Source organism: Oncorhynchus keta, chromosome 29 (genome assembly GCF_023373465.1).
Source record: "Oncorhynchus keta strain PuntledgeMale-10-30-2019 chromosome 29, Oket_V2, whole genome shotgun sequence".
NCBI lineage: Eukaryota > Metazoa > Chordata > Actinopteri > Salmoniformes > Salmonidae > Oncorhynchus > Oncorhynchus keta.
In genome coordinates, this window is record NC_068449.1 from 9,578,237 (window position 1) to 9,601,080 (window position 22,844).

Sequence of the window (22,844 nt, forward strand, 5' to 3'; positions counted from 1 at the left end):
AAATGTGACCAATAAAGGTAGACTCGGATAGAGCCACTGTGGAGTAAATATGACCAATAAAGGTAGACTCGGATAGAGCCACTGTGGAGTAAATATGACCAATAAAGGTAGACTCGGATAGAGCCACTGTGGAGTAAATATGACCAATAAAGGGGCGGCAGCGTAGCCTAGTAGTTAGAGCGTTGGACTAGTAACCGGAAGGTTGCGAGTTCAAACCGCCGAGCTGACAAGGTACAAATCTGTCATTCTGCCCCTGAACAGGCACTGTTCCCAGGCCGTCATTGAAAATAAGAATCTGTTCTTAACTGACTTGCCTGGTTAAATAAAGGTAAAATAAAAAAATTAAAAGGTAGACTCGGATAGAGCCACTGTGGAGTAAATATGACCAATAAAGGTAGACTCGGATAGAGCCACTGTGGAGTAAATGTGACCAATAAAGGTAGCCTCGGATAGAGCCACTGTGGAGTAAATGTGACCAATAAAGGTAGACTCGGATACAGCCACTGTGGAGTAAATGTGACCAATAAAGGTAGACTCGGATAGAGCCACTGTGGAGTAAATGTGACCAATAAAGGTAGACTCGGATACAGCCACTGTGGAGTAAATGTGACCAATAAAGGTAGACTCGGATAGAGCCACTGTGGAGTAAATGTGACCAATAAAGGTAGACTCGGATAGAGCCACTGTGGAGTAAATGTGACCAATAAAGGTAGACTCGGATAGAGCCACTGTGGAGTAAATATGACCAATAAAGGTAGACTCGGATAGAGCCACTGTGGAGTAAATGTGACCAATAAAGGTAGACTCGGATACAGCCACTGTGGAATAAATATGACCAATAAAGGTAGACTTGGATAGAGCCACTGTGGAGTAAATGTGACCAATAAAGGTAGACTCGGATACAGACATTGTTGAGTAAATATTACCAATAAAGGTAGACTCGGATAGAGCCACTGTGGAGTAAATATGACCAATAAAGTTAGACTCGGATAGAGCCACTGTGGAGTAAATATGACCAATAAAGGTAGACTCGGATAGAGCCACTGTGGAGTAAATATGACCAATAAAGTTAGACTCGGATAGAGCCACTGTGTAGTAAATATGACCAATAAAGGTAGACTCAGATAGAGCCACTGTGGAGTAAATATGACCAATAAAAGTAGACTCGGATAGAGCCACTGTGGAGTAAATATGACCAATAAAGGTAGACTCGGATAGAGCCACTGTGGAGTAAATATGACCAATAAAGGTAGACTCGGATAGAGCCACTGTGGAGTAAATATGACCAATAAAGGTAGACTCGGATAGAGCTACTGTGGAGTAAATATGACCAATAAAGGTAGACTCGGATAGAGCCACTGTGGAGGAAATATGACCAATAAAGGGGCGGCAGCGTAGCCTAGTGGTTAGAGCGTTGGACTAGTAACCGGAAGGTTGCGAGTTCAAACCCCCGAGCTGACAAGGTACAAATCTGTCGTTCTGCCCCTGAACAGGCAGTTAACCCAGGCCGTCATTGAAAATAAGAAGCTGTTCTTAACTGACTTGCCTGGTTAAATAAAGTTAAATAAAAAAATTAAAAGGTAGACTCGGATAGAGCCACTGTGGAGTAAATATGACCAATAAAGGTAGACTCGGATAGAGCCACTGTGGAGTAAATGTGACCAATAAAGGTAGACTCGGATACAGACATTGTTGAGTAAATATTACCAATAAAGGAAATCTACTCCAGGAAGAGATGATGATGATGATGAGGGGATTGAAATAATTATTCCAGGAGAGATATCTGCTGAGCTTTTAGACAGAGAGGAGGACTTGAAGACTCAAAGTGTAAACAATGCAGTCATTGCAAAAGAAAAACCTCTCTTCTCTTCTCCTCTCTGCAGCTTATCTGTGTAAATCTAATTTCAACTGTATCTGCAGCTTGAATCAGTCCTGGAAATGATGTCTTAAAACTACCAGGGAAGTCCTGCCAGCTGCTATTTTTAAGCTGAAGTACCTGGTGCTTAAAAACTAGGACAATGGTTAGCATCAGTGATAGCAGAGGGTAAACTCAGTTCACCCACCTAGTTTGTTTACCAGTACATCCCTGGTAAGGATAAGATAGGAGGAACTTTAATGTCCCCGAGGGGAAAATAGTCTTAGACACACAGTAGTGCTGCATACAAAATAGACATGGTATGTTCTACACTCAACATAATACATAAATTGCATTTTAAACTTGTCATACACATTGTACACGTTTCACATAGGTTACAATGATAATTGGCACCGATTTAGAACATCTGCAGCACTGCTTTGGTGGGTTCATATGTTGTTATGATTCCTTCAACTGTTGCCCAGTCATAATATCAGTCAATGTTTTTGTGCTCCGTTGAGCAGCGTTTGTAAATTCAAGATAACATCAAAGCTTTTTTGGTGGTCCTAAATCTAGACCACCCCGATTTCTAGGAAATGTGTCACAAACATTAAAGAGATTTAACAGGATCTTAAGCACTTACAAATGTGTCATATGGTACGAATTGCAGGAAAAAGTACAAATTGGAATTTGTAACATATAATACAAACTCCAGGGGGAAAATAAAAAATAAGGACTTAACATATCATAAAATATGGATGATCATGATATGGATGACCCATTTTGCCTCGTGAGTGCTACTTCAAAACTACTAGCTACTACAAAAACTGTGCTGCATCACTTTAAGGATCAGAAATGTGTGTGTGGTCTAGGTATCTAGCTACTGTAGGATCTGAATGACTGGCAACAATCTGTCAGTTAGATGTAATGCTCTCTATCTGCTCCCACAGACCAGTGACTTAGCCCAGGTTCCAGAGGAGGACGACGCTCACAGCAGTCGACATGAGCTCACCAGGAAGCACAGTGATAATGGTGAGTACTGTACACGGTGTACCAAGAGGCAGCCATCAGTCACTAAGAGGCAGCCATCAGTCACTAAGAGGCAGCCATCAGTCACTAAGAGGCAACCATCAGTCACTGGATGTCATAAGGTGTATGCACCAATTTGTAAGTCGCTCTGGATAAGAGGGTCTGCTAAATGACTTAAATGTAAATGTAAATGTACTAAGAGGCAGCCATCAGTCACTAAGAGGCAGCCATCAGTCACTAAGAGGCAGCCATCAGTCACTAAGAGGCAGCCATCAGTCACTAAGAGGCAGCCATCAGTCACTAAGAGGCAGCCATCAGTCACTAAGAGGCAGCCATCAGTCACTAAGAGGCAGCCATCAGTCACTAAGAGGCAGCCATCAGTCACTAAGAGGCAGCCATCAGTCACTAAGAGGCAGCCATCAGTCACTAAGAGAGGCAGCCATCAGTCACCATCAGAGGCAGCCATCAGTCACTAAGAGGCAGCCATCAGTCACTAAGAGGCAGCCATCAGTCACTAAGAGGCAACCATCAGTCACTAAGAGGCAGCCATCAGTCACTAAGAGGCAGCAATCAGCCATGAAGCCATCAGTGACTAAGAGGCAGCAATCAGCCATGAAGCCATCAGTGACTAAGAGGCAGCCATCAGCCATGAAGCCATCAGTCACTAAGAGGCAGCCATCAGCCACTAAGAGGCAGCCATCAGCCATGAAGCCATCAGTGACTAAGAGACAGCCATCAGTGACTGAGGCAGCCATCAGTGACACTGGGAAATGCACTTCTGTTATGCATAGACTTTATGAATGAAACATTACTGACTGCTCAATGGTATGTCTATAACCTTATATGCCAGATCCTTGATCTAAATTCCAGTTGATTCACTGAGTGTAATGGATGCTCACTGAATGTAATGGATGCTCATGGAATGTAATGGATGCCGACTGAATGTAATTGGTGTTCACTGAATGTAATGGATGCCGACTGAATGCATTGGATTCTCAGTTCTATGTACTGTACTTAGTGTAAGATCTCAAAGAGGAAGAGTAATACAATGAAGTTGTAGAAGGGACACTGGTTGAAGTAGACCTCACATTATTCAAAATGCCTTTAGAAGCTCCACAAAAAGAATATAATCTGACCCCTGAGGATTGAGGAAGGGTAACCTTCTGTGTTCCTCTCTACTTGCCACATGTAGAGACTGTAATTACTCCCCAATGCTACTTGAATATCTGGACAGTGCTCACTAAGAAGAGGAAAATATGGGACAGATTCCAGCATGGGAATCTGTCCCATTAGTAATCCCATCTGAATACTCTATTGCTTTCTGAAATGATGTATTTGTTTATGAAATAGCTTTTCTATCACAGCTTGTACTGTAAAAATAAATTCTTAGGTTTATTCCAGGACGTTCAGTAGATGAAATCCCACTGCTATCGAGATTCATCCAAGCTTCGCTGTCTTTTCTATTATTGTCCAAGTGTTGATAGCTTTAGTGTTGTCTTTGATAATTGAAGTATTTGTCTTTGATTTGGAGTGATTTACTGAATGTTTTGACATTTTCCAGTGTTCACATCACTTGAGAATGGGACGGAGCCCATTCCCTATTGCCACGTAGCCGAGAGGAAACCTGATGATTCACCGGTAAGGAACACAAACACTTACAGTATAGTAACTAGATTCCCTGTAACTCTGAGGAGGGCAGCGGAGGGAAAAGTTCAACTTCCACACAGACTTGTTCCTACTGTGAATTACGTTAGTGTTACTCATTTAATTCCCTTTCAAGCATATAAGTGGAATGCTAAGGGAGTTACAGATATTTTTTAAATGAGAAATCGTGTAATTGTGTGTTGAACTCATCCAGGAAGCCCCTGTTGAGACAACAGGGTCAGTAGAGAGAGAAAAGGGTACCTACCGTATGACGGCTGAGGGTGTGAGAAACAGCCAGCCTGTCTTGTCTTACACAGGTGGAACAGAGTAGAACACACCAACATCATTTTAATAATGTTTTATGAGGTCACAAATAAGGTCTCTTGCGAGGTGCCTGCCTCATCTACAGTACAGTTCCGTTGTCTTGGGCGATGCGCTCTTTCATGACGAAACACAAATGCATTGAGAAAGACTGCTGGCACATAGAACCCAGGTAGAAGTAAACACTGCAAGAACTGTTCATGATACATCATAATAACCTCTGATCTGGAAATGGAAAATACAAAGTTATTGTTCTTCAGTGGAGCCCAGTGACTGATTATTTTCTCAGCTCTTATTGTTTGTGTGTGCTGCAGAAATGTCCCTCTAGAATGTCTCTTAACCCACGGCTATCCTTAGTCTATTGCCCATTTGTCCTACGGACCATCACATTGACATAAAGTCTAAGGATAGCACAAACTGCTCTGGAGACAAATGAGCTCTGGGCTTAGTAAGGTTGGTGTCATCCCAATTTGAAATATGCATTGTCTATAATGGGTAGGGCTTGAACCTACCCAAAAGAGGAGCAGTGTGAAAATCCTATAATTAACTAGCTTCTAAACTTAGATTTCAACATATCACAATTAGTCTATGGAGAGGAAGAGAACTGACATGAGACATTAACTTTTGTTGTCTGTTGGCCCTGAGCAAATCATAGCTCTGGACTAAAGGATGTCCTGAGATATTGTACAGTATTCTATTGAAAGCTTCTGAGAACTACTCTACTCTGTGCCTTCAGCCTGAGACCTGATCCTGAGCCAGTTCTTGCTGTGTGGGTGTCCATCAGCATGCTACTTACTATTGGCCAGACTCCCATCACTACTTACTTTCCCAGGATTTAGGAGAAAAACACATCTCCCTTACAGACAAATTATACCCTTGCCTCGGCCACTGACACACACAGATATGAATAGGCTCTTACCCTGATGTTTATATCTCCAGCTCCGGTCTGTGCAATATTTATTTTCTGCGCACAGCCTAACACGTTACAAAACTAGTGCAAACTCCATTCTGTTCCCTGTAGTGTAATATTGATTAGCAAACATCAGACAGATATATTTTGCCCTCTCTCTGGCTTCTACGGTGGTAGAATGAAAAAAAAATACATGTATAAGAAATGCCGTATTCATGTTCCCAGAACATGTTTCATATTTGTAATATTTCTAGCCAGCCTCTATCATTCATTTGACATGTTTATCCTTAATGTCAACTTTGGAAATGACCAAAAACACAAAAAATACAGATAAACAAAGATATACATGCAAACATGCATGTGACGCACACGCACACAAACACACACACACACACACACACACACACACACACACACACACACACACACACACACACACACACACACACACACACACACACACACACACACACACACACACACACACACACACACTATGCGATCTCTCCTGGCCAGCTCACTGAAACATGTAAAGTGGTATTTTCCACCACTCTTATCTGGCAAGCTTAGCACGGCTGGGAGGATATCGTTTGTTCATCTGAAGGCAGGTCTTTAAAAGCAGGCACACAGGCTCTACAGGATAATGAGCAGAGGAATGAACCACGCTGCAGGAGCAGATTGTCCCGTGTTGCCTCTTGTCCTATCTGAAATGAGAGACACAAAATACTAGCTGGCCTATTCAATTGTACAGCCCATTTCTTGTCCTATATTCCAAACCAACCAACAACTGTTCCCTGGACATCTTACATCCCCATGTCTTAACCAACACCTGTTCCCTGGACATCTTACGTCCCCTTGTCTTAACCAACACCTGTTCCCTGGACATCTTACATCCCCTTGTCTTAACCAACACCTGTTCCCTGGACATCTTACATCCCCTTGTCTTAACCAACACCTGTTCCCTGGACATCTTACATCCCCTTGTCTTAACCAACACCTGTTCCCTGGACATCTTACGTCCTCTTGTCTTAACCAACACCTGTTCCCTGGACATCTTACGTCCTCTTGTCTTAACCAACACCTGTTCCCTGGACATCTTACGTCCCCTTGTCTTAACCAACACCTGTTCCCTGGACATCTTACGTCCCTTGTCTTAACCAACACCTGTTCCCTGGACATCTTACGTCCTCTTGTCTTAACCAACACCTGTTCCCTGGACATCTTACGTCCTCTTGTCTTAACCAACACCTGTTCCCTGGACATCTTACGTCCTCTTGTCTTAACCAACACCTGTTCCCTGGACATCTTACATCCCCTTGTCTTAACCAACACCTGTTCCCTGGACATCTTACATCCCCTTGTCTTAACCAACAACTGTTCCCTGGACATCTTACATCCCCTTGTCTTAACCAACACCTGTTCCCTGGACATCTTACATCCCCTTGTCTTAACCAACACCTGTTCCCTGGACATCTTACATCCCCTTGTCTTAACCAACAACTGTTCCCTGGACATCTTACATCCCCTTGTCTTAACCAACACCTGTTCCCTGGACATCTTACATCCCCTTGTCTTAACCAACACCTGTTCCCTGGACATCTTACATCCCCTTGTCTTAACCAACACCTGTTCCCTGGACATCTTACATCCCCTTGTCTTAACCAACACCTGTTCCCTGGACATCTTACATCCCCTTGTCTTAACCAACACCTGTTCCCTGGACATCTTACATCCCCTTGTCTTAACCAACACCTGTTCCCTGGACATCTTACATCCCCTTGTCTTAACCAACACCTGTTCCCTGGACATCTTACATCCCCTTGTCTTAACCAACACCTGTTCCCTGGACATCTTACGTCCCCTTGTCTTAACCAACACCTGTTCCCTGGACATCTTACGTCCCCTTGTCTTAACCAACACCTGTTCCCTGGACATCTTACGTCCTCTTGTCTTAACCAACACCTGTTCCCTGGACATCTTACATCCCCTTGTCTTAACCAACACCTGTTCCCTGGACATCTTACGTCCCCTTGTCTTAACCAACACCTGTTCCCTGGACATCTTACGTCCCCTTGTCTTAACCAACACCTGTTCCCTGGACATCTTACGTCCCCTTGTCTTAACCAACACCTGTTCCCTGGACATCTTACGTCCCCTTGTCTTAACCAACACCTGTTCCCTGGACATCTTACGTCCCCTTGTCTTAACCAACACCTGTTCCCTGGACATCTTACATCCCCTTGTCTTAACCAACACCTGTTCCCTGGACATCTTACGTCCCCTTGTCTTAACCAACACCTGTTTCCTGGACATCTTACGTCCTCTTGTCTTAACCAACACCTGTTCCCTGGACATCTTACGTCCTCTTGTCTTAACCAACACCTGTTCCCTGGACATCTTACATCCCCTTGTCTTAACCAACACCTGTAATCAAATGGCTTGTACATTGTTTTCTTACACTCATTTGTGAACTTAGAGGTTTTTTTTGCTGCTCGTTTAACTCTTCAATCTGTCTCATTGGCCCTACTGCAGTTCTGATTGTTTTGACATTTTCCAATGTAAATGCCACCATACAGACAAATATAACCACCCAGGGCGGAGGAAATGTCCCCAGAGAGCTGTTAGTCTGCCATAATGATCCCCTAAAGTTTCTGTTGTGCCTTACCGCATTTTCACCCAGGGCCAGCAGTACATTTCACCCAGGGCCAGCAGAACATTTCACCCAGGGCCAGCAGAACATTTCACCCAGGGCCAGCAGAACATTTCACCCAGGGCCAGCAGAACATTTCACCCAGGGCCAGCAGAACATTTCACCCAGGGCCAGCAGAACATCTCACCCAGGGCCAGCAGAACATTTCACCCAGGGCCAGCAGCACACATACACAATCCATGTCTCAATTGTCTCAAGGCTTAAAAATCCTCTTTAACCTGTCTCCTCCCCTTCATCTACACTGATTGAAGTGGATTAATGGTGACATCAATAAAGAATCATAGCTTTCACCTGGATTCACATGGCCAGTCTATGCCATGGAAAGAGCAGGTGTTCCTAATGTTTTGTACGCTCAGTATACATGTAAACAGGAGTAACAGTGACAAGTAACAGGCTAAAATAGATAGGTACTAATGGCAATCAATAATCAGTGACCAGCAGCGTAGTGGTAGTAATAAATCAAATCAATAATCATTTCAGCAGCAGCGTAGGTGTGAGGGTGAGCAGTAGGTATTAGACATTTAACAGTCTTATGGCCAGGGGAGAGAAGCTGTTTAGTCGTCTGTTGGTCTGAGCCTTGATGCACCGGTACCGTCTGCCAGACTGGAGCATGGAGAACAGTCCATGTCTCGGGTGGCTGGAGTCTTTGGCAATTTTATGGGCCTTTCTCAGACACCGCCTGGCATTCTGGGTCATTGTGACATTGCAACTAATTGTGACAAAAGCAGAAAGTGCCTAAAGGTGCGTACAAATACGGTTACTGAATGTGTCTGCGATAATTGTGTTAGCACGTCTCTAACAACATCCTCTCCGCCCCTGCTATTATTGTCTTTTCATTTCCTGGGAGCTTATGAAAACAGATCAACTCAACAAGAGGATGCTTCCTCCCACACATGTATATAATGTTGTGGAAACTTTACAGTAGCAGGTGACAGAACGACTTCAGCAATTCTCTCTTTTTTCATCGGAACAAGAGCTCATTCTATAGGAATAATTAAAAGGAATGAAAGAAGTAATGCATTTCCTCTGTGATTTGATTAGGGAATAACAACAAACCTGTAGTAGTTTTTTGCACGTCTATACTCTGTTTTGTGGATCGTGCTGACAGCTGCTGTGTGTGTGTGTGTGTCTGTATGCGTGTGTGTGTGTGTGTGTTTTGCCTTGCAGGAGAGGAAATGGCTGCAGAAGGACACACTTCAGCTCAACACCTATGTTGCTTTGTTTACATTCACTCCCCAGGAGAGTGAAGACCTGGAGATGAGGTCAGTGGTATACACAAACACAAACACAAACACAAACACAAACACAAACACAAACACAAACAAAAACACAAACAAACACAAACACAAACACAAACACAAACATAACGGCGTTCTTCGTTTGTGAAAAGAGAGTCGGACCGAAATGCAGCGTGGTAGTTACTCATGTCTTTAATGAAGAGATCGCGATACATGAAATAACTTATACATATACAAAAACAACAAACGGAACGTGAAATCTAATTACAGCCTATCTGGTGAAACTACTACTAGACAGGAACAATCACCCATGAAATACAAAGCGAAACCAGGCTACCTAAATACGGTTCCCAATCAGAGACAACGAGAATCACCTGACTCTGATTGAGAACCGCCTCAGGCAGCCAAGCCCATACAACACCCCTACTCAGCCGCAATCCCAATAATACAAAACCCCCAATACGAAATACAACAACATAAACCCATGTCACACCCTGGCCTGACCAAATAATAAAGAAAACACAAAATACTAAGACCAAGGCGTGACAACAAACACACACACACATTCCCTTTTTCTCTCCAAGTTGATATTATTTTTGTGACTGGCCCCCAATTGTGGTGGCAAATTGTAATGGAAATAAGCTTCAGTCGACCCACACAAATCTACACACATATCTACACGCACAAATCTACACACACTGAAGCTGTCCGTTAACCTGGTAGCAGGCACCAATGGCCAGTCAGTCACACATTACCGTTGTCTCACTTTTGTAATACTTACATAAATGGTGTGACTGATTTATGGGACTGCTTAGTTTAAACTCTCTTATCTACAAGGGCCAGAAGCTCCTACTAGCTCACTGTCAGAACAGGGTGTTTGATTGATTTCTGATGGGCCTTGGCCTTGCCTGGACATTTCCTGCATTTTCTTTGTTAAAACCACAACGTTAATTACCTTAGGTTTCTCTTGAATGTAGAACACACTGTGTTTACCTCGATAAGCAGGCAGACGTCACTGAATGCATGCTGTAGTCACTGCTCAATAGATATCTGGTCTTTGCCAGTGCTATTCTCTAATACAACATGAATCAACACTGTCTGTTTTGTTATGCATGACAATTCAATTGTCTGTGATTTGTGTGTGGTCTTCTGCTTGTACTTTGCTCAGTTTAACGACCATAAGACTATCTCTTAATCATGAGCCAGGCATAAACCCACATTAATTCATTCGATTATAAAGATATCGACACATGAATATGGTTATGATTTGACCCGATTCATTAGCTTATAAAGATGTTGTTACATAAATATGGTTGTGATTTGACACAATTACAATATGATGAGATAGAAAGACAATACCTGATGGTTTATTGCTTATCATAAACTGTGGTTCGTGCCCTGAATGCTGATTTGCTGATATATCAGACTGTATACCACGGATATGACAAACATGTATTTTTAATTGCTCTATTTGGTAACCAGTTTATAATAGAAATAAGAATAGAAATAAGGCACCTCGGAGGTTTTTGGTATATGGCCAATATACTTTACCACAGCTAAGGGGTCTATCCAGTCACTCCGCATTGCGTTGTGCTAAAGACCAGCCCTTAGCCATGTTATATTGGCCATAAACCACACCCACTCGGGCCTCATTGCTTAATGAGACAAATATCAACGTCTTTGTGATATTTTCTGGAACCTGTGGAAAGCTGGCAACCCACTGGGCACACACTGGTTGTTTCCATGTCATTTCAATTAAATTACGTTGAACCAACGTTGTAACGGCGTTCTTCGTTTGTTGAAAGAGAGTCGGACCGAAATGCAGCGTGGTGGTTACTCATGTCTTTAATGAATGAATCGCGGTACATGAAATAACTGATACAAATACAAAACAACAAAACGGAACGTGAAACCTAATTACAGCCTATCTGGTGAACACTACACAGAGACAGGAACAATCACCCACGAAATACACAGTGAAACCTAGGCTACCGAAATACGGTTCCCCATCAGAGACAACAAGAATCACCTGACTCTGATTGAGAACCGCCTCAGGCAGCCAAGCCTATACTAGACACACCCCTAATCAACCACAATCCCAATGCCTACAAAAACCCCAATACGACAATACAATAAACCCATGTCACACCCTGGCCTGAACAAATAATTAAAGAAAACACAAAATACTAAGACCAAGGCGTGACAAACGTGGAATAGATGTTGAATTGACGTCTGTGCCCAGTGAGAATTGTCTGGACTACGTAAATATTAACATGTAGGGCACCGTTTTCTTTATGTCATTTTGCAATGGGCCCTTAAAAAATAGGAGTTTCTCTCTCAACAGCCCTTGACCCTAAGTATCCATTTTACTCCATCGTTCCCTTAGTAATCCAGTCCTTGGATCTGGCGTGTATAATGTCTACACTGTCTCCTCTCAGACGCTCCAATCATCTGAGATCTTCCTCCTTGCTCCCCAGAAAGACTTCAATCATCCCCTACTTCATTTGAAATTCATTCACACCCACATCACAGCATGACTCCCAACCCACAAATAGCTGCTGTACAGTTGGGTGCTGCTTCAAAGTGTTGTTTTAAATCTTCTCCTATGAAAGACAAGCTAGACAGGATCAAGGTCTCAGGATCCCATTACAGACCCTAATCAACACTTCAGACAGACACAATAAATCACATTGTACTGTGGACTTTAAAGGCACCCTCATCAAAAGGTGGAGAAATTTCACTCTCTTTTTACATTACATGTTGTGACACCTGTCTTGTGATAACTTTCTTCTGTATAATTTGTTATTAGCCTACTGCAACATGATGATTTTAGTTTATTTTTTATTATACTAGGCAAGTCAGTTAAGAATACATTCTTATTTTCAATGACGGCCGTGGAACATTGGGTTAACTGCCTTGTTCATGGGCAGAACGACAGATTTTTACCTTGTCAGCTTGGGGATTCGATCGTGCAACCTTCCGGTTACTAGTCCAACACTCTAGCCACTAGGCTACCTGCCACCTCTACACTCTAACCACTAGGCTACCCTGACACACTGCCACCTCTACACTCTAACCACTAGGCTACCTGTCGCCCCCACGATGATGGTGATGAAACCATAAAAGCATGATTCCAAACATATTCCGATTGGCAATATATTTAATAAACCAAAACGTCCATCTTTTTTTATTTTTTTTATCATCGAATGATCTCAATAGATGACCATTTTTAACATGTTCAAACTAAAACCACAGTGTTTTTCCTCTCACAGACCTGTCTCAATAGACAGGATATTTTTTAAAGAGATATTATGACTTTAGGAATCAACGAGTCATAATTGAAACATTATTTCAGATTTTTATTTCTTATGGTCAGATTAAATCTAATTTACAGCATCAGAGACGTTGATTTTTTTTAATACACAATTTATTTCTAATTTAGACCCGGAGACAGAATCGTACTGGCAGACGACTCCAATGATGACTGGTGGAAGGTATGTATTTAAGTGGAAGACAGCTAGTACTGACATTTAAACCACTACACTACACCAGTCCAGGGCCGGCGTTATGGGGGGGCCTTAGGGGGCCTGGCCCATCCTACTCTACCTCCTTACCCTACCCTACCTCCTCTTTGATCATTTATTTGACCGAGACACGCGCCAACAGACAGACTCATCAATCTTAGTTAAAGCATCCAAGCGAATGAAGCAGCGCCCCTTTGTCTCAGTATGTGTGGACCATGTAGCTGATGCTGTCTGTACCAAAATAGCATGGCATGTATTTTTACTATAATTTAAAATGTTGTATCAAGAAGAAGGGGAGGTTTGTGTTGAGAATATGGTGCATCTCTCTCCAGAATGCATTTGAAGGAAAGAGCCCATTTGGCAATGTCTGATTTCTGATTGTTTTAACTCACCACGTACACCACTAATAAGCTGAGCCTCTCTGTAAATTTTTTCTTCACCTCACACAAGTCAACAAAGTGTGTTTTTTTTTTTTACATCCATTGCGAATGATAATTCCTCAGTATGTGAAAAATCTATCCAACACTCCCGGCCTCGATAATCACCAAGCCTTGGTGTGAAAGAGCTAAATATCATGATCCCATATATCCAGTGGAAACATCATTAAAAAACAAACATATTTCTGTCCTGAGCTCACTGGCGCAGGAAACTCACATGGGCCAGGAATAGACTAGTTGATACAATGTTGCAAGTTCACTAGCTACAGCTACAGCTTCAGGCTGGACCAAGTGATGATTTGATACAATGTTGCACTTCACTAGAAATAGCTCATGTCAAGACAGATAGAAAGGGAGGCAGAGAGATGAATGTGATTGAAAGAACCAGAATTTTCATCAGGATATGTTCTACTGTATGTATTAGACTTAGTTGACGATGGAAGTTATAGGCCTACTGCTGCATTGGTCTAGCGGCTGTCTCTGAGTTCTATACTGTCATTTCTTTAGCCGCCAATGGATCACAGTGTATCAATGTGTCCATATGAGGTTCGTGCTCTCGCCATAGTTCAATTTGAACTTTTAGATGTTTATCATTTTACTTAAGATTTTTATGATTAACCACATGAGGATAATTTAGAAAAAAAAACTAAAACGTTATTATTGAAATGAAACTGTTCCACGAAATCACGCGTGATCATGACTGGCAAGCAGATCGGTAGAAGTGGTAGGATAAATTGTAAGTTTCCCCAAACTTGAAACTCACCAGCTGCCTATATGCTTTACTATTAGACCCATTAACCCATTGTGAACACTCAAGCGGGTGCACACATAGGAGGTCCTGTGGAAAAACATGCCCCCCCCTCCTATGGAACTCAAAGGCCGGTCCAACGGACTCTTTCTGGCGCTGGATCTGCACCAGTCTGCTGCCATGTTAGTATGACCAGGAGCTGTGATGGTGTATAATGTTTCTTCTGGATGATGGATCTAGGGCATGATCGAGGACAGGATCGGTTTCTTCCCAGCAGCCTTTGCTCACCAGGTGAAGACCGGAGACAGAGTGTTCAGGTGTCACCGGACGTTTATCGGCTGTAAGGAGCAAGGCCAGATCACTCTGAAGGAGGGCCAGGTATGTGATCTCACTGTTACCCGCAATACAATGATAATTGTGGCCTGTCTGGTTGAGTGGTAATGCCCGGCCTCCGGCACGCATGTTTGCAGTGTCGTCATAGGTTTGAATCTGGCCTGCTGCCTTTTGAGACAACCTCTCTCTATCTTTCTGTCTCTCTATCTTGCGATCTCTAGCCCTTTTATCTTTCCATCTTGATATCTCTTTCTATCTGTATTTCTATCTCTCTATATCTCTATCTCTCTCTATCTTTCCTGTCATCCTCTATCTGTACGTCTCCAATAAAATCCGAAATTCCATAACAGCATTATTTTAAATCATACCATAATTATGTCAAACTATTTTGTGACAAAAAAGTACCCAATTATCCCCAATTGAACTAATATACAAGAAAACATGATTGTTATTATCGGTTGTTAAAGAATTGTATAATTAGTCCCTTAAATGTTTCCATGTACAACTTTACTTGCTGCAGTTCATGTTTAAGCCCCAGATACAAGTGGACATCCGATACAGTTCATATGCTCACCAATTCCCATAGGCAATGGGAGTCCTGGGCACTCAGTCCAAAGACTCTCTCCTGGGACATTCACTTCAAAGGAGGGACCTGAGCTGGCCAATTGGTAGTCCCCCCCTCAGCAGTTTCCATGGCATTACCATTTTGGCACGGAAAATGCCGTCTCAAATCCTTTTCCCACAATGCTTTGCAAGGCCATTTTAGGATTCAGAGGAGAGTTCATGCTAGTAACCCCCAATGGAGATGCATCCATTCCTAACACTTTGAAGATGACTCAGTGACCTCATAGCTCTGCCTCCATCCCCAATGAGTAGCAACATCCGCTGTTTCCAGTCATACAGCCATTCACACTACCCCTCTGCAGCTGTATCAAAGACTATTCAAACTACCCCTCTATAGCTGTATCAAAGACTATTCAAAACTAGCTGTATCAAAGACCCTACCCTCTGCAGCAGCTGTATCAAAAAATCAAAGACTATTCAAACTACCCCCTCCCTCTACTATTCAAACTAGCTATAGCTGTATCAAATAAAATACTGCATTAAAAACTATTCAAACCCTCTATAGCTGTATAAAATACTATTCAAACTACCCTCTATAGCTGTATAAAATACTATTCAAACTACCCTCTGCAGCTGTATAAAATACTATTCAAACTACCCCTCTGCAGCTGTATAAAATACTATTCAAACTACCCCTCTATAGCTGTATAAAATACTATTCAAACTACCCCTCTGCAGCTGTATAAAATACTATTCAAACTACCCCTCTATAGCTGTATAAAATACTATTCAAACTACCCCTCTGCAGCTGTATAAAATACTATTCAAACTACCCCTCTATAGCTGTATAAAATACTATTCAAACTACCCCTCTATAGCTGTATAAAATACTATTCAAACTACCCCTCTGCAGCTGTATAAAATACTATTCAAACTACCCCTCTGCAGCTGTATAAAATACTATTCAAACTACCCCTCTGCAGCTGTATAAAATACTATTCAAACTACCCCTCTATAGCTGTATAAAATACTATTCAAACTACCCCTCTGCAGCTGTATAAAATACTATTCAAACTACCCCTCTGCAGCTGTATCAAAGACTATTCAAACTACCCCTCTGCAGCTGTATCAAAGACTATTCAAACTACCCTCTGCAGCTGTATCAAAGACTATTCAAACTACCCCTCTGCAGCTGTATCAAAGACTATTCAAACTACCCCTCTGCAGCTGTATCAAAGACTATTCAAACTACCCTCTGCAGCTGTATCAAAGACTATTCAAACTACCCCTCTGCAGCTGTATCAAAGACTATTCAAACTACCCCTCTGCAGCTGTATCAAAGACTATTCAAACTACCCCTCTGCAGCTGTATAAAATACTATTCAAACTACCCCTCTGCAGCTGTATCAAAGACTATTCAAACTACCCCTCTGCAGCTGTATCAAAGACTATTCAAACTACCCTCTGCAGCTGTATCAAAGACTATTCAAACTACCCCTCTGCAGCTGTATCAAAGACTATTCAAACTACCCCTCTGCAGCTGTATCAAAGACTATTCAAACTACCCCTCTGCAGCTGTATAAAATACTATTCAAACTACCCCTCTGCAGCTGTATCAAAGACTATTCAAACTACCCTCTGCAGCTGTATCAAAGACTATTCAAACTACCCCTCTGCAGCTGTATCAAAGACTATTCAAACTACCCCTCTGCAGCTGTATCAAAGACTATTCAAACTACCCTCTGCAGCTGTATCAAAGACTATTCAAACTACCCCTCTGCAGCTGTATCAAAGACTATTCAAACTACCCCTCTGCAGCTGTATCAAAGACTATTCAAACTACCCCTCTGCAGCTGTATAAAATACTATTCAAACTACCCCTCTGCAGCTGTATCAAAGACTATTCAAACTACCCCTCCGCAGCTGTATCAAAGACTATTCAAACTACCCCTCTGCAGCTGTATCAAAGACTATTCAAACTACCCCTCTGCAGCTGTATCAAAGACTATTCAAACTACCCCTCTGCAGCTGTATCAAAGACTATTCAAACTACCCCTCTGCAGCTGTATCAAAGACTATTCAAACTACCCCTCTATAGCTGTATCAAAGACTATTCAAACTACCCCTCTGCAGCTGTATCAAAGACTATCAGGCAAATACAGACAGGTGTCATTGTTGTTTGGTGGGAGAATTAAATATTTCTTACAGTGACACTAAAGCTACTTCGTTCTTTAGGGCCACTGTGCATTGTGAATTGAATGTGTTAAAATGTGTTTTGTTTGTACAAAAAGCAACTAAATCTCAAGATCATTATTCACTGTTTCATCAGATTTGTGTAAGCGGTGAGGATGAACACAGTGGCTTCATCCGAGTGGCCAGTGGAAAGAAGAGAGGCTACGTGCCCTGTGATGTCCTGGAAAACATCTGAGAGCGAGAGAGAGAAATAGAGAGTGCTGGAGAGAGATAACGAGAGGAAGAGAAGGAGAGAGAGGAGGGAGGAGAGGCACAGTGGCACACTCCCATGATGCTCAGGGATGGCTCTGACAGTAGCACTGATTAGATGCCAACCTCAGGCGTTAGGGAGAGGACCATTCTTCCCACAAAATGGCCGCCTGAAACCATGGAGGAAATCCTCTGAGCTGTGGATCCAAAATATTTCTGTTGCCATTAAGGGAATAGCTTTGTCAGAGTCAGAGCCAACCTTCCTCATGCCCTTTTAGCCTGAAGGGGAAAATGTTGCGACGGATCAGATAACCTGACTTTGTGGTCACAGGTACTGAGAGTGGGGTGATTGCATCTCTGGATTTGGTTAGATTTTTATTCCGATTTTGTTTGATTTTTAGGACAGCTGAGCATTGTTAGTTCTTTGTGGGATTTCCCAGTGGAGAATGCAGGTGACGCATCATGCATGAATATACTGAATGTACTCGTGTGTCTACTACTGAGACAGAGAGAGCAAGGAAAGCTACTTTCGGCAACTTTCTTTATCCATACATTCTTGCTTATTTAGCATCAGCTGCAGTATGTTTGAACCACTTGTTTACCCTAAAGCCCAAATGTTCAAGCACTTGTTCTCTATAGCCGAATATTCTGTTCTGAAATAATCAAATCATATTTTATTCACTTACGCTAACTTTGATGCAAGCAGTTGAGGTTACAAACAGCATATTAATCAAAAGCATAGAAGATAAGTCCCTTTTCTTCTATGCTCGTATGATGGCTCTACTGAGTCTTGATAGCCTGAAGCTCACAACTACAGACCCATTCTCCCAAGAATCCATCCCTCTGTGATACAAAAAATTCCATACATTGGATTTGTCACTGGAGAGGAACAACAAAAATAATTAGACGAAGGAGAAATGTATCAAGATTTCTGAGGTAGTATTGTTCAAAGGAGAAAAATATTTTGCACAAATCTAGTGATGTTCCTAGACTAGCTGCTTACCCATCCACATTTGCGTTTAAAAAATGACACCACAAAAGGACTACAAACCTGTCAAACAGGTTTTGTGAATATTTCAAAACAATGAATACCTAATTTGCAACTTAGTCTGGTGATAATGTTCTCTTCGGGTAACTCATCACGACATTGTTTCTTGATGTGTTTTATAAAGGATAATGGATTTGATGAGAAATGATGTGAATTTAGGAAGCGGGCAAGCTCTAACAAGTGGTTAGATCAATTGTTTTTGAATATATGTCATAAAATCTGCATACCTGTTGTAGTGGCTTGGTGTGGTATCTAATATACATTTCGACACAATTACATTAAATTCTATACACCATAACAAGTAAACCAAAACAAGTTATATACATGATTTTCTTTTACAAATGGCTTTTTACACATGTTATTGTCAAGATATTTGATCAGAGAAGCTTCAATGCATGAGCTACTTGAAATCCAGCTTTGATTTACATTCATGTATGCTTGCTCCAATTGCACTAAATGGTCACTCAGATATGGCTATTCACGTTAAACAATGTAAACCCATTTTTCATTGAATCAAGACATGCTTGTTGAGATGTAACTATCCCTTTAATGCCACTCTTTATGACACACTCCTGTTCAATTCCTTTCTCTTGAGGAATAGCAATATTCTTTGAGGATTTCTTGATCATCCTCATGTATATTTGTTTTGTGTTAAAATATTATTATGAACTGTCAACGGAAAGGTATGGTAGTAAATGTGTCTCTCTATAAATTCATCTAAGCTGCACTGAAACTCCGTGAACTTTCAATAAATTCCCTAGTTTTCCCGAAATCCCAGTTGGAGGATTTTGGGAATAAGAAGACAATTAGCAGGAAATATGGAATCTTCCAACTAGGATTTCTGGGAAACCAGGGAATATATTGAAAGTTCCTGAAATTTTGCCACCATAGTCAAAGACCACTGTATTGTATAGATTGTATGCACAGAATAAAAAAGAAATTGATTAGAATTTTTAAAAATCAATTGTATCAATTTATTATCGCCGTTTGGGGAAATTATTTACAGAATATATAAAGCACTGACCTTAACTCGAGATAGATAGCTTTGTCTTCATACTCAGAACACAGAAAACATCACAGTCATGTATGCCTGTGCTGACTATAAAGGAAGTTAGAGGTCGTTTCGCGAGCCTATACTAACTAGCTTTGGCGCAGATACCCATAGACTTCCAGTCATTGCGCTAATGCTAGTTAACGTTTTCTTGTGAAACTACCTTTAACTTCCTTCATGCTGGACATAGCGACATAAAAATGGTATCCACCAGTATGACCTCCAATATAATACTAGCTAAGACAAGCCTTGGTTAACCTGGGGCCTGCTGCCCTATCAGAGAAAATATCCTATGAGGACCCGTCTACCGTGATGAAGAGGCTGCTTCCCCCCTCATCCTCACCTACTTCCCCCTCTGCAGCTCCAAACACATTTTCCACATGAGAACAAAGAAAGGGATGCACATTCCCTCATAACAAATATAAATAATATGGGAATCACGTTGATATTTTCTGGAAATACTGATGCTCTACCTTCACAATAAAAATTGAAATATATTTCCATTTGAAATCTCTGGTAATAAAATGTTGAATAGCTCACACGGTAGAACTGTTAACAACTACATGCCATGTGGCCATCTATACTGATCACATATTTTATGCAGAAGAACACCCTCTACTGACAGCATTGTGCATTGTGTTCTCATGATTATACTGCAACATCCTGTAGCATCAAAACGCAATAGTCACCAACTCACTGAGTGATACAGTTTTACATGTCTTTTTACACATCTGTCACAAACTATTCATAAAGCCCTACACAGACAGCCGTGCCTTTGATTCTCCCACCCACTACTTAATTAACTGTTGCTAATTGGCTCATAATTTTCTCAACTGTACCACTTTAATTATCTTCAAGCTGTCATTTTGTTTTTACTGCGGCTCCTAGGTTCACTAGCCCCATTAGGCAGCTGTTCAGAAGTGTAGTGGCTGCTGAAAGATTCTCCTGGCAGGGGGCAGAGACAGTTTTAAATACTCACCCTTGTCTTGTCCCCTGTTTTGTCTTTGTCATGACACAGGCTAGTCCACCAGGGCTGATACAGGCCTCAACCACCAGACTCTAGCACCCCTCTGTTGGTATTGGCCTGACATTAGCCTGTATTGCATTAACAACGTTACAGTTTGTTTTTTAATCACTTTGGTGTAAAGTACAGAGCCTATAGAAAGTCTGCACCCTCTTTTTCACATGGTGTTGCGTTAACGTAAAACATGTTTTTGATCTATACAGAATACTCCATAATGTCAAAGTGAAAATAAAATGATACACATATTTACAAATGAATTAAAATTAAATAAGTAAAATATAGTCGCATTAATATTCACCCCCTTTGTTTAGGCAAGCCTTAATTAGTTCAGAAGTCAAATGTGGCTTAACAAATCACATAAGTTATTAACATAAGTTACTCACTGTGTGAAATAAGAGGTTGACATTCTTTTTTTAATGACTACCCCTTCCTCTGTTCCCCATACATAAAACACCTGTAAGGTCCCTCAGTCAAGTACTGAATTTTAGGCATAAATTCAACTACAAAGACCAGGGAGCTTTTTGAAAGCGTCATGAAGAAGGGCAGTGGTTGGTAGATGATTAACATGAACAAATCAGACATTTAATATATCTAAGCATGGTCAAGTTAATCATTATGCTGTGGATGATGTCATAAACCACCCAGACACATCCAAGATGCAGTTGTCCTTCTGAACTGAGCTGCAGGACATGAAGGAAACTGCTTATCGATGTCACCAATGACAGAGTGACAATGAGAATGAAAAATATACAGAATAAAAATATTCCAACATATGCATATGTATGCAACAAGGCACTAAAGTAACACTGAAGAAGAAAACAAAACACATCAAAGGAATACACTTTTTGGCCTAAATGCACACGTTTGGGGCAAATACAGCACATCACTGAGTAACTGCCTCCTTATTTTCAAGCATGGTGGTGGCTGCATCATGGTATGGGTATGCTTGACATTGGTAAAGACAGGGGAGTTTTTCAGGATGAAAATAAACGGGATGGAGCTAAGCACAGGCAAAATCCTAGAAGAAAACCTGCTTCCGTCTGCTTTACACCAGGGACTGGGGAAGGAATCACATTTCAGCAGGCCAATAACCTACAACACAAAGACAAATTTACTCTGGAGTTGCTTACCAGCAAGACAGTAAATTGCAGCGACCGTTCTAAAGACGTGCCCTTGTTCTCTGTCTTTGTCATAACACAGGCCAGTGCACCACACCAGTGCTGATACAGGCCACAAACACCCTAGCACCCTCTGTTGGTATTGTGCTGACATTAGCCTGTATTGCATTGGCAACATTTAGCATTTAGGGTGATGCAGAATGAACAAAAGTGCTAAATGGCTTGTTGTATGCGACAGGTTGATATCAGTAATAGGAATAGCGGTATAACAGTTTCAGATAGATGAGTAAGCATCAGTCATTTCACACTGCATGCACTTGGTCTGATGTTCGTTTGACATATATCACACATCTCACAAGATACACTCTTTGTGGTGCAATGGAGTGAGCGGGTGTGTGTGCGTGCGAGTGTGTTGGATGGGGAAGAAAGAGGTGCCAAACAAAATAGTCTAGCTTTAAGCCATTATAAATGGGCTAGAGTGGCAGTTTGTCACTTTGGGTAGTCAAACTGAAAAAAAATAAAGTAATTCACATAATAACAAAAGAGAAACTGCAGGACAAGTGAGCTGTGATTAATGACACAGCAAAATCCACTCGGCAGCTTCATTGCTTTTCCTCGGCTAGGAAGGCCTGGACTATATCCAGATGGTCAGTTAGATTGCCTAAGGAAGTAAGAAGAAAAGAGGCTGCTTCAGTGACATGGAGCATAGGATCCATTCTCTTTGTTTTGTCAGTACTAGAACCCCAACATTATATACCTCTTCAAAATAGCTTTTCTATCGATATTACAGCAAGACTCTCTCAATTACTTTAATGAACTACAGACTCCTCACAGGCATATAGCCAGGT

General features: G+C 41.6%; 1 protein-coding gene and 1 long non-coding RNA gene across 6 annotated transcripts in view; one reads left to right on the top strand and one right to left on the bottom strand.

Moving 5' to 3' along the window:
• The window catches only part of stac (SH3 and cysteine rich domain), a 58,772-nt gene extending 39,009 nt beyond the window's left edge, over positions 1-19,763 (top strand). For all 4 annotated transcript variants that reach the window (XM_035742502.2, XM_035742505.2, XM_035742503.2 and 1 more), the window contains 6 exons: positions 2,806-2,887; positions 4,446-4,522; positions 9,637-9,731; positions 13,150-13,201; positions 14,657-14,794; positions 17,643-19,763. In XM_035742502.2, coding sequence (XP_035598395.1) covers positions 2,806-2,887; positions 4,446-4,522; positions 9,637-9,731; positions 13,150-13,201; positions 14,657-14,794; positions 17,643-17,741 — 543 coding nt within the window. In that variant the 3' untranslated portion in view covers positions 17,742-19,763. The remainder of the gene's footprint in view (positions 1-2,805; positions 2,888-4,445; positions 4,523-9,636; positions 9,732-13,149; positions 13,202-14,656; positions 14,795-17,642) is intronic.
• Positions 7,143-8,182, bottom strand: LOC127913581 (uncharacterized). 2 transcript variants are annotated; one of them, XR_008086076.1, is made up of 4 exons: positions 8,142-8,182; positions 7,722-7,805; positions 7,638-7,679; positions 7,143-7,301 (listed from the first exon to the last, which is right to left on the bottom strand). It is a non-coding gene; the product is annotated as an uncharacterized LOC127913581 (long non-coding RNA). The 2 variants fall into 2 exon arrangements; XR_008086075.1 differs by lacking the exon at positions 7,638-7,679 and having other exon boundaries at positions 7,269-7,637.
• Positions 19,764-22,844: the final 3,081 nt, after the last annotated feature.